The sequence below is a fragment of the Fukomys damarensis genome, unplaced genomic scaffold (assembly GCF_012274545.1).
Source record: "Fukomys damarensis isolate Sample0158 unplaced genomic scaffold, DMR_v1.0_HiC HiC_scaffold_19, whole genome shotgun sequence".
Taxonomy (NCBI): domain Eukaryota; kingdom Metazoa; phylum Chordata; class Mammalia; order Rodentia; family Bathyergidae; genus Fukomys; species Fukomys damarensis.
Window position 1 is genome coordinate 22,186,040 of NW_022900931.1, and position 17,361 is coordinate 22,203,400.

Consider the following 17,361-nt stretch of genomic DNA (forward strand, 5'->3'; position numbering starts at 1 on the left):
ATAAATAAATAAATAAATAAATAAAAGGCCAAAAATATATTTTGGACTCTGGGTTTAATCCCCCAGTCAGCCAAAGGGAAAAAAAAAAGTTTTACAATGAATCCATTGCTAAGTGTCTCATAAGAGTGCCTTGAAAGTAAATAAGTGCAATTTTAAAGTTAGATTTTCTCTTATTTTTGAAGCAAAATCTTTGCATTTTTGCACTTACTCTTTTATTATTAGTAGTAAAATTCACATAGTATTAAATTCATTGGATTTTAATATATTCACAGGTTGTACATGACTATCCAATATATTTTCATCATCCCAAATCTTTACCTGTTAGCAGGCTTTTCTAGCTGTGCTCCCCATACCCCAGCAACCACTATTCTTTCTCTCTCTGGATTTGCCCATTCTGGATTTTTCATATGAAAAATATATAATCATATAATACAGTGTTGTGTCGCTTCTTGTGATTGGCTTCTTAACATAGTGTTTTTAAGATTCACCAATGTATCAGTATTATTGTTTATTGCCCCATAATACTGCATTGGAAGGATGCAGCACATTGTAATTATGCGTTATGCTCTAATGAACAGTGCTGCTCAATATTTACTTATAGGGATTCGTGCAGACATGTTTTCAATTCTCCTGGGTTTATACATAGGAATAGAACGGATGGGTCATGTAATACCTCTTTGTTTAACTTTTGAAGAGCCTGTTCATTTATTTATATTTATTCATAGATCAGGTAAAAATTTGCAAATATTTTCTCCCCTCATATTCTTTTTTAATGTTTTCATTAGTATCAGGAAGAAATTCAAGAACTTAATGAAGTTGCAAGACATCGACCACGGTCTACATTAGTAATGGGAATCCAGCAAGAGAATAGACAAATCAGAGAACTGCAGCAAGAAAACAAAGGCAAGAATATTATCATTAAGTATAGCAATTAAAGAGAGAACTTTAATCTGCAATTGTTCCATTGGTTTGGGACTAATTAATATTTTCAAAAGTAGAAAAACAGCCATCTGAAGTTTAATATTAATCTCATTTCTATTCCATATGCCTAAATCTTATTTACCACTATTTTTTCCTGTCCTTATACATGAATGCCTGCCTTGCTTGGCATCATCTTAGATTCTAACCCTGAATATCCAGTTTATACCTTTGCTTCATTTTCTGCAGTCCCATTGCTTTGCACTCATAATTTTTTGTCCTAACTGTCCTCCTTGATTCTGGTCCCTTACCTCCTTCCATCAACCTTCAACACAAGCATCTGATTGATATTTTAAAAATAAATCAGTCATAGGGCCGGGGATTTAGCTCAGCGGTTCAGTGGCCTGCTTCGCAAGCGCAAGGACCCGAGTTCGATACCCAGTACCAAAAATAAATAAATAATTAAATCAGTCATGCTGCTCTTTTGCTTAAGAACTTTCATTGTATCCTATTTCCTTACACAAATGCCATCAGAGTCAGTGCTCAGCCTTCTTTCCTTATTCCCACAGCTCTCCTCCATGAAACCTTTGCTCTTGGCATCCTTAACACATCATCCACTTTCATCCCTCCCTGTGTAGAATAGTTATTCCTTCCTTTTTCAGCCCAAGGAATGTAAGGTCATCTCTTCTCAGAACTATACATCTATGAAGTTTTCACCAACTTTTCTCCCCAGCCCCTAGACTTCTTAAATGTATTTGAGTAGCTCTTCACTCTGCACTTACCACGTGTGTTTTCTTTGCTAGATTCTAAACTTTATGGCCTTTAATATTCTTAATGAGCAGGAGCACTGTCTGATATTTAATGGTTTTTCTGTAAATGTTGAAATGATTCTTTAAAAGTGTGTATAAATCAGATGTGGTGATGTATTCCTGTAACCCCAGCACCTAGGAGGCTGAGGTAGGAGGATAGTGAATCTGAGGACAGTCTAATCTACATAGCCAGGCCCACATTAATAAATAAAATGACCATTTAAAAAAACTAATTAGGGAATTAATTTAATGACTTTACGTTATATGGCTAGGCTTTTGTGCATCTTGTTTTCTGTTTAAAAACAGTTGATGTTTTGATAAATATACATGGAAAATAATATACTATGTATCCATAACTCAGGTTTGAATACAATACACTGTTATTCTTGATAGAATTGCGTACATCCCTGGAAGAACATCAGTCTGCCTTGGAACTTATAATGAGCAAGTATCGAGAACAAATGTTTAGATTGCTAATGGCTAGCAAAAAAGATGATCCGGGTATAATAATGAAGCTAAAAGAACATCACTCCAAGGTAATACATTCTATAAATGAGAGTTTGAGATGGAAAAGAGGCCAGTTGCTTAATCTGTGATCAGATTTTTTAAAAAATCACACATGTAGTAATACTGTTTTAACCTGATACTGAACACTTCATCCTTTTAATTGACATTTCTCCTTTTTCTTTTAATCATTTCTTACTCATTCCATGTCATTTTGTTTGATTTATTCTTCTAACTTATTGTTAGTGACTTTAATGTATACATTGTATATTAAGAAATAAACTTTTGGAAATAAAGGTAAGTTTTCAATTTCAATTTATTTTTATAAGACTATCTGCTTTTAAGAAGTATTTCTTCTAATAAATTTATGTAATGATAACAGTTGCAGAAACAAAAACTAAAATACAAAAAATTTTTTTTAAATCTGAAAGACAATGTAGATTTTTTTTTTCTTAACACAATTTTCTAGATGAAGCTAATTTATGCAGATAATTAATGATCCTGATTACAGTGGAATAATCAAGAGGTAGAAGAGAGGAAAACAAGCAGCCTGTTAAAATTTGCCCCAACAGTATATACCAGTTGACAATGTTTTTAGACACAGCTGACATGGTTAGAAAATACCAGCATTTTTCCTACCCCTCATTGTCTTTCCTGTATCTGTTTCCTTCGGTGTGTCCTGTGTTTGTTAGCAACTGTTAGGAAGATGACAAGTAGAGTAATCATTTCCAGTTACATTTTAAACTGAATTTTAATTGCTGGCACGAAATAAAAATGTTGGACTAGATTTCAGTGATAACTAGGCCATCATCTGAATGGATAATGGAGAGTTATTACTAATATTAAATCGTGATTGTTATAAGATAGAGTTTAATCTTTCTCAATTATTGAAACATTTTACATCAATGCCCCCTCTCTGTCTTTGTCTCTCCTTCCTCTTCTTTGCAGTGCTGGGTCAGACCTAGGGCCTCACACATACTAGGCAAGTGTTCTTCCACAGAGCTACATCCTTGCCCATGTTTTAGATTATTTAAAATGTCTTCCATTTTGCTCTTGTAGTTTTTAAATTATTATGAATGCTTTTAGAATTAAATATCTAGGAAATAGCCCTTTGTGTGACAACTTTACATATTAGGGAACTTAATAGGTGCCTCTTTTCTCAACTATTAAAATAATAAGTTATTAAAATTGGATTTAATGATTGATTTTATCTATTTATAATATTCATCTCTTTACCAAATGAAAGTTCTTGAGTATTTAAGTAGTGATCTTTTGAATATAAAAATATTATTAATGCGACCATTGTAAACCATTTAAATTTAAATGTATAACCAAGAATTTTTTTAAAAAGTTATATACAGGAACTGACTTAAATTATTACTAGGATAAATGTAATCTTTAGATATTTCAAAAGGCCCTTATAACTTGAAAAATAAAAATTTAAAATTTAAAGGGAAGAACAGACTGACTAAATAAAGTGCTTAAAATAAGATAATGCAGCTTGTTAGTCCCATTTGGCAGCAACTGGGACAGAGAAAATGTTTTCTAAAACACATTAGGGGTCCAGGGTGTAGCTCAGTGATAGAGCAAGTGCTTAGCTTGCATGAGGCCCCCCCCCCAGCACTAGAAATAATGAATAATTAAATAAAATGCATAGATGGTATATTCACCAGAGCTGTTCTATAATTAGCAAAGTTAAACATTTCCTAAGATAGCTAAAAGCCATCCATTTCATCATGTAGACTGAATTTTCCTTGCCTTCCATAAAATGACTATTCAGTTACTTGTTATTAATTCTAACTAATACATATTAATGTTTGTGATTTTGATTTTTCCCAAAAAGGAGATACTTTGGCTTAGTTAAACATTTATTAACACTTGCACTGCGTTAGTTGTTATGGGTGATTATAAGGTGAATAAGTTGTGTTACTATACAGGCAAGTGGTGTAATAGGAGGTAGAGACATAAACTGATTTGAGGTAGACTGGCAGAAATATAAATTGCTACTACAATGTAGTATTAAGGTAGCAGTATTGGTTCTCATGAGGAAAAGCTGGAAAGGTGTCAGGGAAAGAAAGAAAATCCAGCCTCTAATTAATTACAGGGACTAGGTTTAGTAGCAGAAATGATTAAATAGAAACAAGGTAAAGGCACAAAAATGTGGGATTCCAGGATATGTTTAGGTACTAGAACTCTGATAAGCCTAAGCACAGCAATTTTATACCACTCTTTAAGGTAACAATAGAGTTACACATAGTGCCAATTTGGAGTAAGAGGTGCTTTGAAACTACGGTAATACAGAATTTTGTACTCACCTAGAACTTTTTGAGTTCACACTTTAAAATTAATAGAACTCATTTTTATCCCAGTGCCTATTTTTACATAATTTTTAACAGATACCTTTTTGGAAATCTTAAAAAAACAAACATTTTGAACAGTTGGCTAACACGCATGAACTAACACTCATTCAGTTCTTAAATTACGGATAATATCCGTATTAACATTATAATGACTCTGTACTACAGATTGACATGGTACATCGTAACAACTCCGAAGGATTCTTCCTTGCTGCATCTCGACACATCTTTGAAGCACCTCAGCATGGACTCGAGAGGAGGCACTTGGAAGCAAATCAGAATGTACCCTAAATAAAACAGTCAACTTTGGGGTGTGGATGGAAGGGGGGGCTCCATTTAAAAAGTTCTTTTATCTCGAAGTTCTGCCCCAGATTAGATTAGCAAATAAATCAGAGAATGCTGTGCTATTGATACCCTTGCCTATTCAGTGTGGAAACTTTAGATTTGTCATTAATTCTCTGTGTCTTATATAATCTGATATGTGACCACAGATTTTAAAGGACATGTAGCCCAGCTTTTCATTTACTAGTTCTTGTTAGCTCTTGCTGTAAATTTTATGTCTGCGAAACAGTTATTCGCCTTCTTGACATCAGTGATATTTTCTTGGCATTAATTTTAACCTGAATCATAAAAATGTTGGTCCACAAACTATTGAAATGTTTTCATTTAGATTTTTTTTAATCCTTTAGTTTGAGTTTATACATAAAGCAAAAATGCCTTTTGTTTAGACATTTTAGTTGAATATGGTATTGCTCTTTCTCTTGTGTCTTAAAAAATATTTAGGTATGGTAGGTCTTTTACTGAGTACAGTAGAAATCAACTTAGACAAAAGTTATAAATTAAAAATTTTAATACAGTTCAAGGATTATGTTGCTGACACCTCTTACCTTCATGACAGTTTTGAAATCACAGTTCTTGCCTTTTGTTCCCATTAAAAATTCTCTTAATTCTTCTCTAAAGATTTTATATTTATTAATAAATGAATCATTAACTAGGCCCATAAAAATATCATTGCATTTGAAATATTAGATTTTTTTCATGTGTTGATCTTGTTAGAACAGATTCTTTCCTAAAAAATAATAGTTCTGTTTTCTTCCATTTTAAAAACAAAGAAGTACTTGCTGCTTACGTAGTTTTCTAACCTGTTTTTCAGCCACAGGACTACCAAATCATAAATTAAGAAAGCTGTTGGTATTTAAAATTTTAATTCATTACACATTCAGTTTGCTACTGTGGGTATCTGTATTTATATACTATTAAGTGTTATGTTCCCATTACAGTAAAAGAAAGTTTGATTTTTAACTGTTACAGAACATGGCAAATTTTATCTTGAGATCACTTTTGCTATTCTACTCCACAGCTGTCTGATGTAACTTCCTGGAAAGAGGGAAATGTTCTTGAGATGTGCCCCTGGAGCACTAGCAGGTGTCACTAGTGCGACTGAAGGATGGAATTTTAAAAATGTATTTGATATTAATGTTGATAGCACTGTACTGCGCAGCACAGATATCTTCTCTTATGCCTGCTTCCTAAGTCCTCCAATTATGTAGGTTTCTCCTGGGGGATAGTGCAGTGGTACAGTGTGTGCTTAGCATACTCAAGTCCCTGGGTTCAATCCCCAGCATCAAAAGAAGTAAAATATGGACTGGCAGTTCTGTTCCAAATTATTAAATAGGAGGGCTGGGGATTTAGTTCAGTGATTCTGCCACCTGCCTCACAAGCACAAGGTCCCAAGTTTGATCTCCGGTGCCAACAAAAAAAAAAAAAAAAAAAAAAAAATTTTAAATAGGGCTATGTGGTAGAGTTCTTGCCTAGCATATGCAAGGTCCTGGGTTTGATCCCTAGCACCACAAAAAAAAAAAAAGTTTTTTTTCTCTATTTCTTCCAGTGTAAGAGTTTTGTAGGTCTTTAGAGGGCTTGTCCCAATTCTTTTTACAAGGAGAGAATATGACTGTCTCTCACTAAACTATATGCTCCATTAGGTCAGAGAATATTTCTTAATAGGCTTCATATCCTGATGCCTGGCACACAGCCTAACATATCATAGGGGTGCAAAAAGCAAGGATTGAGAGTGGAAAAATGTATACACCTAGCAGACTGAAATTATATTTTCAACAGTTAGAAAGAAAGCCATTTAATATTTTACTACATCAAAACAATTCTGTTCATCTTACTCAATTTATTACATACCAAACATTAAATAATAGGCAAATATAAATGGGATATACTTCCTCTCTCAGGGAGTATTAGTAGAAAAGGTTCTAGGTTGGACTGGGATTAATTTATAGTCATGGGTAATATAGAAGAGATTTGTAAACCGTGAAGACTTCAGAGAAGAAAAGAGATTAAATTTGTCAATAATCCTTATCTCTCCCATTATTGTATGTTTAGTACATTTAGGTATTAAAAAAAAAAAAACTTGCCGATCATTATGGTGAGAAGAATGTAAAATGAGTAAATTCCTTGCAGCTGGATCTAGTTATGCTGTGCTTTTGGCCTTAATTCTAGTCTAATAGAAATCCAATTTAAAAACACATTCATGGTCAGCAGACTTTGTTGTGATCTGTTACATTCCTGTAAAGCAGCAATATAAGAATAATTACATTCAAAATAAACAAAAAAGAATATTACATTCATGTTAAGTGGCACTGTGGATTTTATAAAAAGAAAGGGTTCCAGAAATAAAACTGAAGTATTTCACTGATTCCCAACTCTCGTCCTTTTTTTTTTTCAGGAGTTACAGGCACATGTTGACCAGATAACTGAAATGGCGGCAGTCATGAGAAAGGCCATTGAAATCGATGAGCAGCAGGGTTGCAAGGAACAAGAAAGAATATTTCAGCTTGAAGTAAGTTTTAAGTTGTAAGTGTAGGAAAAAACTGTCCATACAGCTTACATTGGAAAACATATCCCAGTGGCCCATACTCTTCTGGGGTACTTGGTAATGTTTTGTTTTTTCTTGAGACAAGGTCTTACTAGTAGTTCAGGCTGGCTTTGAACTTGCAGCAGTTCTTGGACATGCTCAGCCTCCAAGGTGCTGGGATTACAGATGTGTCCCACCACACCTAACTGTGTTCTCTTTCTTTTCTCTCTTTTTAGCTATTCAAAAAACTTTTAAATTGGGATGGCTTTAACTTTAGAAATGTAAATATTCTTGAAATTTACCCAAATTGGCTTTTATTAGTACATTTTAGATGTACATAATGAAAACATTCATCATAGGGAATTTATACCTCTACATGATATATCTTGCTTCTTTTTTTTCTCATTTCTCTTTTTCTTTATCTAGATACTGCTGTATTTATGGACTTATGCTGCAAGACTATTTATATAGTAAAATAAGAATCTAGGATCATTAGTAAACTTATACCAGAAATTGAGAAAGTTGGATTTTATTCCTGTATTGCTTTTTTTTTGGTACCAGGGATCAGATTGAACTCAGGACCTTGCGCTTGTGAGGCAGGAGGTGGCACCACTGAGCTAAATCCTCGGCCCCTGTATTGCTTTTTTACTCAATGAATTTACTTCTTCAGTTTTGTAATTTTCAAAAATTTGTTTATTCTATTAAAGATCATAGTGTTGCAGGGAAATACTGTTTCTAATTCCAAAATGATATTTTTCCAAATGCTCCTTTTTCTGAGAACTGTAATAGCCTTTGTCTCTTCTCTATTTTATGATAGCAGAAGTAAAAATAGTTGAATAACTCAAGTCATAAAAATACTTTCATACTTTAAAAGTTTTATTTATTTAAAATGATAAAAAATTGCTTACAGAGGGCCAGAAATGATTTCTTTCTGAGTATGTACAGTGTTCACCCATCTGTACAACACAAGTGAGCAAACTTTTTCTATAAAGGGTCAGTGTATTTTTGACTTTGCAAGCTAGGTAGTTTGGACCTGTTTAACTTAGCCACTGTAATGCAAAAGAAGCCTGGGGTGGGAGTGGGGGGGTGGGGGGGATAAGCATTGCTATGTTCCAGTAGAGTTTAACTTAGAAAAATAGGCCTCAGTGTAGTGTAATCCTTGTTTTATGCCATTTTTGAAATTGATGCTAAGGGTAGAAAATAAATAATGAAAGATCATTTTAAACACTTGCACATTTCTTACAGTAATTAATCTAGAAGGGGAAAAAAGTGCAAAGTGGTTTATAGTGCCAGATGTGTCCACTTATTCTCCTTGAAAAGTATCACCTCCTAGCCAGCCCTGTTCTCTCCAGTTCCAGGGAGAAAAACAAACTAGATGGCTTGTCCTGTTTTCCATGCTATTGTGGACAGTAATAAAAGTACTTATGTACTGAGACATTCTACTCTGAGGATGTTATTTACTACCTTTATGAGTTACATAAACATAAATGTAGATGTTATTTTCCTCTAGAATGATTATAAAATAAGGCAGTTTCTGAGTTTTCATCTCAATCACATTTGCCTATTTAAGGGTTTAAAGTGGTAGAAGCGATTGAGCACAATTCCACCTCTTTAAAGTGTTGTTTAGATTCAAGTTGTCAACTGTATATATGACTTAGTACTTTCATGGCAATCACAGAACTTTTTGTCATACATTCATAGGATTAGACTTCGAAAGTATGTTTGCCTTCTTGTAACTACCTTTTAGATGGTGACTGCAACTGTTTTTGCTTTCCTCCTTATAGCAAGAAAACAAAGGCTTGAGAGAGATTCTTCAAATAACTCGAGAATCATTTTTGAACCTTCAGAAGGATGATGTATCAGAAAGTACATCTTTGTCAGCATTAGTGACCAATAGTGATCTGAGTCTGAGAAAGAGCTGAAGGAGTTCAGTCTGGAGGCTCTGTTCATGACGCCACACAGTCGCCAGGACTGGCTGATCAGTGAATGAATGAATGAATGAATGAACAGAAAATTCAATTTCAGTCAACAATTTTCCCCCTTTTTAGTATACAGTGTACTGACTAAGAGATAGCAGTGAAAAAATGTGTATTTAATGGTTGTAAACTTTATTCCAAAACATGGAAATGTAGAAATGAGCCGCTGTTAATTGGTGAACAAATGAAAGATTTTTCACAGTGACTCATATCAAGTGTTCAGTAATGCTATTACCTCTCTGGATGATATAAATATAAACTCAACTAGTCCCAATAAATGTTTGGGAATTCATAGAATTATTCCAGTTTTAAAATACAAGTTTTTGCCATGGTTTTATGAATAAGAGATCTGCATACTGAATTTTATTCTTCCTGTTTGGTGTCAGAATTAACAAATTGTTTGCGCCGTGCGACTTACTACTTAAGTAATTGCCTGTCTACTTTCCTGTTAATTTAATTTTTTATCAAAGAAAATCAGGTTTGAAGGCACTAGGAATGTTTCATATGTTCCACAAACAGGTAATTTAATTCTAGCTAATTTACCGTAACTAATTCTTAGCTATCAGTTGTCTGTAATGTGCTTAGATGTATGAAATATCATTTCAGGAATGAAAGAGAAGGAATAATTACTTTCTAAGAAAGAAGATCTTATAATAGACATATTTAGTAGGTTAAACTACTCTTTTGAAAGAACAAGTTTTGATTCTCAGTCATTATGAAAATGAGATTTTTCTCTTCTCTGGTTGATACCTATTAAAGGGTATGATATGGTTCATTTAGGTAACAGTTGAAATGTTTGATATAGCAAGATAGGTATGGTGACTTTCAAGGTAAATTCAGAGTTCCTCTGGTTCATGGAACCCCTCTTTTTTTTAGTAATTATTCTTGAGATACAAAAAAGTAGAGTCAAATTTTAGAAAAAAATCTGGATGTATTTTTAAGCTCCATCTGTTCCTCATACTCTATAAGATTTTTCTTCTGCCCTTTCATTTGGAAAGGAAAGTGGAAATCATGGATTTATAAGTATTTCTCTTTTGTTTTTTAAAAAAATATCAAATATACAGTGTTTGAATTTTTAAAAGCTACCAGATACAGAAATGTGCTTTAACACCAATTAAGACCTAAAGTTTTCTTATTTTGTAGTGAGTATAGAAGAGTATCGAAGATGAATGATTATATTATACTCATTTATATTAAATACATATTAAAATTAGCACAAATGGAAAATTCTACTTTTGAGTATATAATTTGTTAAGGAAATATTACTTTTCGTGATAATTTTTGTGTATTATTTCATATATTGGTAAAATTCAAAACTACTTTTCACTTCAGAGATTTTCTATCTTAAGTTCAGGGTGGATGGGCTGATTAGAAAAGGGCTAATAGTCCAAACATTAAGTAGATTTCTTTTCTCATTCAGAGGCCTTAATTAATGTTTTATAAATAAATGGCATTTCTTTATTTTTAAACTTTTCTATATGTTTTTAGGAAAGTATCCCCTCACTCAATGGCATATTCATTCAAATAGTTTTTATCCCAAGGAAAAGGAAAATAAGCTATGCAGTTGAGATTATGTCTGAGGCAATTCATTGTGGCAGCTTTATTATAAAACATTGATAAATGATTATTTTTGTAAACAAATAAGTTAATTTATTCTTGGTCTTACTTGGATAAATTTTAAGGTCTTGGGTGTTGAAAGACATTCACTTTGTTTTTAGGACAGTTTTCCACCCCATTTTTTTTTTAATAGGACTTTAAATTAATGTCTGAGGGTATGTATTGGCATAGGAGCCTATTTTATCAATAAAGATGAGTGGTTAAAACTGGCATGCCTCCAATTTAATTTGAAAACAGTGTTTATATTTCTTGTATATGGTTTATTTTTAAAGCCTTTTGTCTCCTCTTACCACAAAACAAGTACTTAGCAACAAGTTTTGTTTTTGTTTCTTAGGAGTAGGACAGCAACTACTTACCGCTGATCTTACAGATCTTATCTGTAGTCAGATGAGTACTGTCCCCACAAAAGCTAAGTCCAAATCCTAAACAGCTCTACCTGGAAATATAACTACATCTGGAAATAGAAAACTTTTATACATGTAATTATCTCAGGATAAGGTCACTTTGGATTTAGTTTGACCCTAAATGCAATGACTGGTATCCTTGTTAAAAGAAGATTTGAAACCCAGAGAAAAAGCCACATGAGGACAAAAGCAGAGATTTATGCAAACCAAGGAGCACCAATGACTCTTAGCCACCATCTGAAACTAGGAGAGAGGCATGGAGTGGATTTCCCCTCAGAGCCTGCAGAAGAGACTGCCCCACTTGATTATAGGGTCTGGCCTTCAGAACTGTCAGAAAATAAATGTCTGTTATTTTAAGCTACTCAGCCTGTATTTGTTACAGCAACCTTAAGAAACGAATACATCATGTATTCATCATAAATCAACATTTAAAACATTTTATATAGGGATTAGAGTTCTAAAAATAATATACAGCCTCACAGATAACAATGCTTTTTGTTCAAATTTATATTCTTTGATATTCTTTTATAACAAAGCAACTTCTAAATTTTTATATTTCTAAACTGCTTCAGTGAAGAAATGGAGGCTCATAGATCCATAAACTTGGGTGAATACTAGCTGTTTTATGAGTAAACCAAAAAAATGTTTAATGAAATATTGATGATAATTTACAACTGGCATATGAGGGGAACTTTTCCTTTTCCCTCACTGGCTGTTGTTTCCAGCCTCTTGTTCCTGTCTTCTCTCTGGCCTCTTAACACTCCAGAGAGCCATTGAGTGCAGGTCTTACTGCTATTGAACACTGTATCTCTACTCCATAAGCTCCCCAGACTCGGAACTTTACCACCTGTATGATGGATGACTCCCAGATTTACACTGCCAGCTCAGACTTCTCATTAACTTCAAACTCATCCAGCTGTGACTGCCAGCCAGTCCAAAGTCATACTCACGCATAACTACCAGAACCTCTCCAGACTCTCATCAGCCTGGTTGCTGACAACTGCAGCTTTCTAGCTGTCAAGACCAAAACCCTAGTGGCACCTGACCCTTTTCTTTTACAGCTTGCATCAAATTCATCAGCAAATGTAACAGCCGACCCTTCAGAATATATACCACTTCTCAGCGTCTGCGCTACTCCTCGTCCAAACCATGTTAGAGTAGACAAATTGGATTCAACCTAAATATACTATTCTAGGAGAACTGTTAAGTAAATTCTGGGTATCTTCTCAATGTAGTTTATTGTGTACTATGGTCTAAAGATTCTAGCAGTAGAAAGAAAAATATTTGCGTAAAGGCTTAATATAAATATAATGTATATATAAATCAGATGAAAAGGGAAATCTATAAACAATAACAACATACTTCAAATTAATTCTACTGTGCCAATTCCTCTTGCCTGCTGGGGATTTAGCTCAGTGGCACCACGCCTGCCTTGCAAGCACAAGGTCCCAAGTTCAATCCAGTGTCATAAAAAAGCACTATCAACTTCTGTTTCCTGTAAACCAAAGCATTTTGTAACTACCATTGTATAAATGTGTTGTAATTTATGCTGTTTCCCCATTGGATATTCAGACTGCACATTTTTAAACAATACTGCAGTAGATACCCATATACATACCTTTATTGTCATTTCTGGTGTATAATCCCTGGAGGTTTGTTATATCATGCTCATCTATATCACTTACCCTTTAAATAAAAATAATTGTACGTTGGGCTGATTTAGCTCAGTGGCACCACTCCTGCCTTGTAAGCGCAAGGTCCTGATTTTGATCCCCAGTACCAAAAATAATAATAATCGTATGTTTTAAAAATATACAATTCAGCAGGGTCAGCCTCTTTCCATAACCTGACTTCCTGGGGTCTTTATTAGCCTCTTGTGAATCAAAAAACCTATGGATAAAGAGCTGCTTTTATACACATACAATTGAAACCCTACTATATGCCTTGGTAATTAACCTTGGAATTTTTAAGTTAATGACATCCCTTACAAATTTTTTTCCCCAAATGAACAAAAGAAAACCAATAAACCAACTATTTTAGAGCAACCAAGGCCTCAGAAAATAGCAATAAGTAGCATTGTAACCACGATAAAAAATACCTTGAAACACAGGATATACTTCTCAAGCAGCAGACACAGATATGAAGACTACTTGGGGTTTCTGTAATACTACAGAGAAAGCCAGGCATGGTGGTGCATGCCTGTAACACCAGATATTAAGGAGACTGAAGTAAGAGGATCATAAGTTCAAGGCCAGCCTGGTCAAATTGGCAATACATGATCTCTTAAGGGCTGGGAATATAGCTCAGGAGTAGAGCACCCCTAGATTCAAGCCCCAGCACTACAAAAACTACAAAGCAGCAAACTGGTTATTGGTCTGTGCTGTGGTTGCACATAACCCCCAAACCTCAGCACTTAGCTTTTATTTTTATATACAGTGGAAAATGACTAGAGCTTTAAAACGGAGGTGATTTGTCAGCTCCTGGTCTTGAACTACAGCACCACTCTGTGGTCAAGTGTTCAGTGCTATTTTTTAAAAAGTGATTAAAAATTTTTTCTTTGTATGAGTTTCTCATGTTGATTTGCCCTAACATTAGCTTTTACTCCTATTTCATGCAAGGCTCTGGACCTGGTAAAACACAAAGAGCAAAGCATCTCAGTGGATAGAAAATACCTGGTATGTGTCACTGAACAAATTCAGAGGAGAGCCAGTTTGGAAGGAAAGTGGAGTTACTGTTTGTCAAACAGAAGACTCCTGTGTTGAGAAAAATGTCAGGCATTATAAGCACAAGAGATTGTTTAGACCTGACAATACATTTTAGTTGTTTTAAGAAATTTGGATAAAGAGAGGGTCTCCTCCCCCACGAGATGGCCATGTTTTTGTTTTTTAAAAAAGGAGTTGAAGGGCCAGGCATGGTGGCACATTCCTGTAATCCCAGCACTCGGGAGACTGAGGCAGGAGGATCACTGAGTTCGAGACCAGCCTGGCTACACAGTGAGTTCCAGGTCAGTCTCTACATAGCGAGACCCTGTCTCAAAAAAAAAAAAAGGAGTTGAAGCCCACCTACTTGAATTGCTGAAACCACAATCCATGAAAAACTGGGGAGCAAAGTCACCCTTAATAGTGTCTCATTTGCTGTTGCCAGCTATTCCTCTGCCCCGAGCTTACAACTTATAGGTACAGGCATCTGTGCTCTTCCAGGTCAGAGAACATGCAAGCAAGTTGGGGCAACAAAAAGTCCCTTCTAATGGGACCCAGAAACCTCATAAAACAGAACAAGCCTTGTACCCCCAAAGACCAATTATGGCCATTCTTTAATCTTCCAAGGAAAAGAATTGACCCTGAGGACGTTATATTCACATACAAGACTCAAATAGAAAATACATTTTTTAGTTTGGTTGGCTTTTTTTGTTTTGTTTTTTTGTAGTGCTAGAGATTGAACCCAGGCCTGCCACACTGAACTATATTTCCAGACCTTTTTATTTTGAGATAGGGTCTTGCACAGTTCCCCAAGCTGGACTGTAACTTGGACTCCTGTCTCAGCCTTCAGCGTGCCCTGCTACACTAGGCTGAAAACATTACTTTGAGGGTCGTATCTCAATGGATCACTCAGCACCCATACCCACTTGTCAGAGAACAAATGCTAACTCAACTTCCTCTTTATGTCAATTTCATAAAGCATATTCCTTAAAAATGTGGTGGCCAAATCACCAAGAAGCATTTCCATCAACAGGGTCCTGTACATTTGCACACTACATTCCTTTGCTGGGGCTGTCATAACAAAATAGCCGCAGAAACTATTTTCTCAGTTCTGGAGGGTGGAAGTCCATGTACAGTGTTGGCAGGGTTGGTTTCTTCCCAGGCAGATGGTTGCTCTGTTGATGTGGCTTTCCTCTCCGCACACAAATCTGTATGTCCTAGTCTGGAATCCCTGGGCCTCAGGTATGCTAAGCACGTGGTCTACCACTGAGCTACACCCCTACCCCCATAATTTCCTCTTGGTGTTAAGGACACCAGTCAGATTGTTTTAGGGCCCACTCTAGTGGCCTTAATGTACCGGGGATACAACTGGTGACCTTGAGCTTGCGAGGCAGGTGGCAGAACCACTGAGCTAAATACCCAGCCCAATTTAATCACTATTTAAAGACCCCCATCCTAGTTACTTTTCTCTCATTGCTGAGATAAAATACCCAACATCCAAAGTTAAAGGGGGAAAGGCTTATCTGGCTTACACTTTGTAGAGGTTTCGTTTCAGTCCATAATCACCTGGCTCCACGGCTGGGACGGCAAGCAGGCACCGCAGAGGAGAAACATGGTGCGCACAAGGTAGGAAAGGGAACAAGGGGCCTTAACAGTGTCTTTCTGCTCCTTTTAGCACCCAGCATCAGCGATGCCAAACCAGTCACTCGTGTTCAGTAATGACAAACCCTTAATAAGCATCACACATTCCAGATTCAGCCACCTCTGAAAAAGAAAGCCCCATTTCACACACATGAAGCTCTAGGGAGAACCTAAACAGGCCATATCTCCAAATTAAGTCTGAGGTACGGGGGAGTTAGGGCTTCAGTGGGAGAGGGGAGCGCAAGTTAGTCCACAATATAAAGGAAAATAGGTAGCCACTTTCCCACCAAGAGCAGAGACACAATGTTGGTGGGCTGGGTTCCTCACATTAACACCAAGGCCTTTAAAGAAAAGTCTGTACCAATGCTGCTGTGGAGATATGTATGGATATTGCAATTTTAAATGTCACCTGAAATAAATGATAAATGGGTCTAAAGTCTCAATGAGTAACATAGAAAAACGTGTGTGTAAAATTAATAATTTAACATAAGAGATCATAGCAAGAAATAGTAACATTAGCAATATTCTACCAATTCTTCAGCAGAAGAAAGTTGGAAATACTCAGGGACTTCTATCTTCATCACGTAAGAGTGTAAAACACATTCTGATAGGAAGTCAGGCATCTCAAACTTAGTTATAAAATAAAAGGGGCAGACAATATGATCTCTAAAGCCCTTTCCAGCTTAAAATTCTAATTAGAATTCGTTTTTTAATCCCACCTTCTACAGAAAGCTCTCACCATCATCCCCTTATCCATAGAGAAATCTCTGGCAAGTATTATAGTGAGTTTTGGAAACCTGATAGCTAACCTGTAATATGTTAATCAGAACTTTTAGAAAACATTTAAAGAACAGATTTTTCTGTAATACTACCACTTTTCCTCAGTTCGACATACCTAAAGTACTAATGACCCCCTGAACAAATAGTCCATTAGAAGGAATCCGTTTTCTAACAATATAAATTTGAACACACTGCCCCAGATTTCCTTCATTTCCAGAAGCTGATATTTTAAGATAGAGCATTAAATTGTCCAGATTCAACAGTTCTGTTTCTATAGCTGTGAAACTTTTCTCTCATGTATTATTGCTATGATACAAATAGAGTCAATAATAACTTTTATGAGAATACCATAATAAAGAGGCTTTTTGCACTTTTTAAAAAATAGCTATTTATTATAAAATTATACAAACTGACTTATTACAAATTATACTGAAAGTTTTTAAATAATTTGTATCCTCCTCCAAAAAAAATGTGTTCTGCCTTTTACAGTCTTGAGTCAGTACAGAAATTCGGATGGTACAAAAAGTGATTCACAAACCTTTCATTAAACCTTGATAAGAGTGTACAAAGATATGGTTGAAACCAAAGTCCCAACAGTACATTTTTTAATCAGATTTTTTGGTCCATTTTAAATTATAAACAATAAGAATTCTAGAGTAGTAAATGGATACCTGCATTTAAATTTTCAAAGCAAAAATGTTTCACTTTCTCTTTTCTCATTTTGTTTTATCCTTTCCCAAAACACTTTTTCTTTTCATTTCTTTCTTTCTTTTCTTTTTTTTTTTTTTTTTTT

General features: G+C 35.1%; 1 protein-coding gene across 4 annotated transcripts in view; it reads left to right on the top strand.

Annotated features, from left to right (window-relative positions):
• Positions 1-11,846, top strand: part of Fgfr1op2 (FGFR1 oncogene partner 2) — a 23,652-nt gene extending 11,806 nt beyond the window's left edge. For 2 of the 4 annotated variants that reach the window (XM_010615013.3, XM_010615019.3), the window contains exons 3-7: positions 786-903; positions 2,121-2,263; positions 4,757-4,870; positions 7,323-7,436; positions 9,236-11,846. In XM_010615013.3, coding sequence (XP_010613315.1) covers positions 786-903; positions 2,121-2,263; positions 4,757-4,870; positions 7,323-7,436; positions 9,236-9,373 — 627 coding nt within the window. In that variant the 3' untranslated portion in view covers positions 9,374-11,846. Of the gene's footprint in view, positions 1-785; positions 904-2,120; positions 2,264-4,756; positions 5,255-7,322; positions 7,437-9,235 lie in introns of those variants that run through there. The other 2 variants (XM_010615025.3, XM_033766298.1) reach the window with 2 other exon arrangements.
• The last annotated feature ends 5,515 nt before the right edge of the window (positions 11,847-17,361 follow it).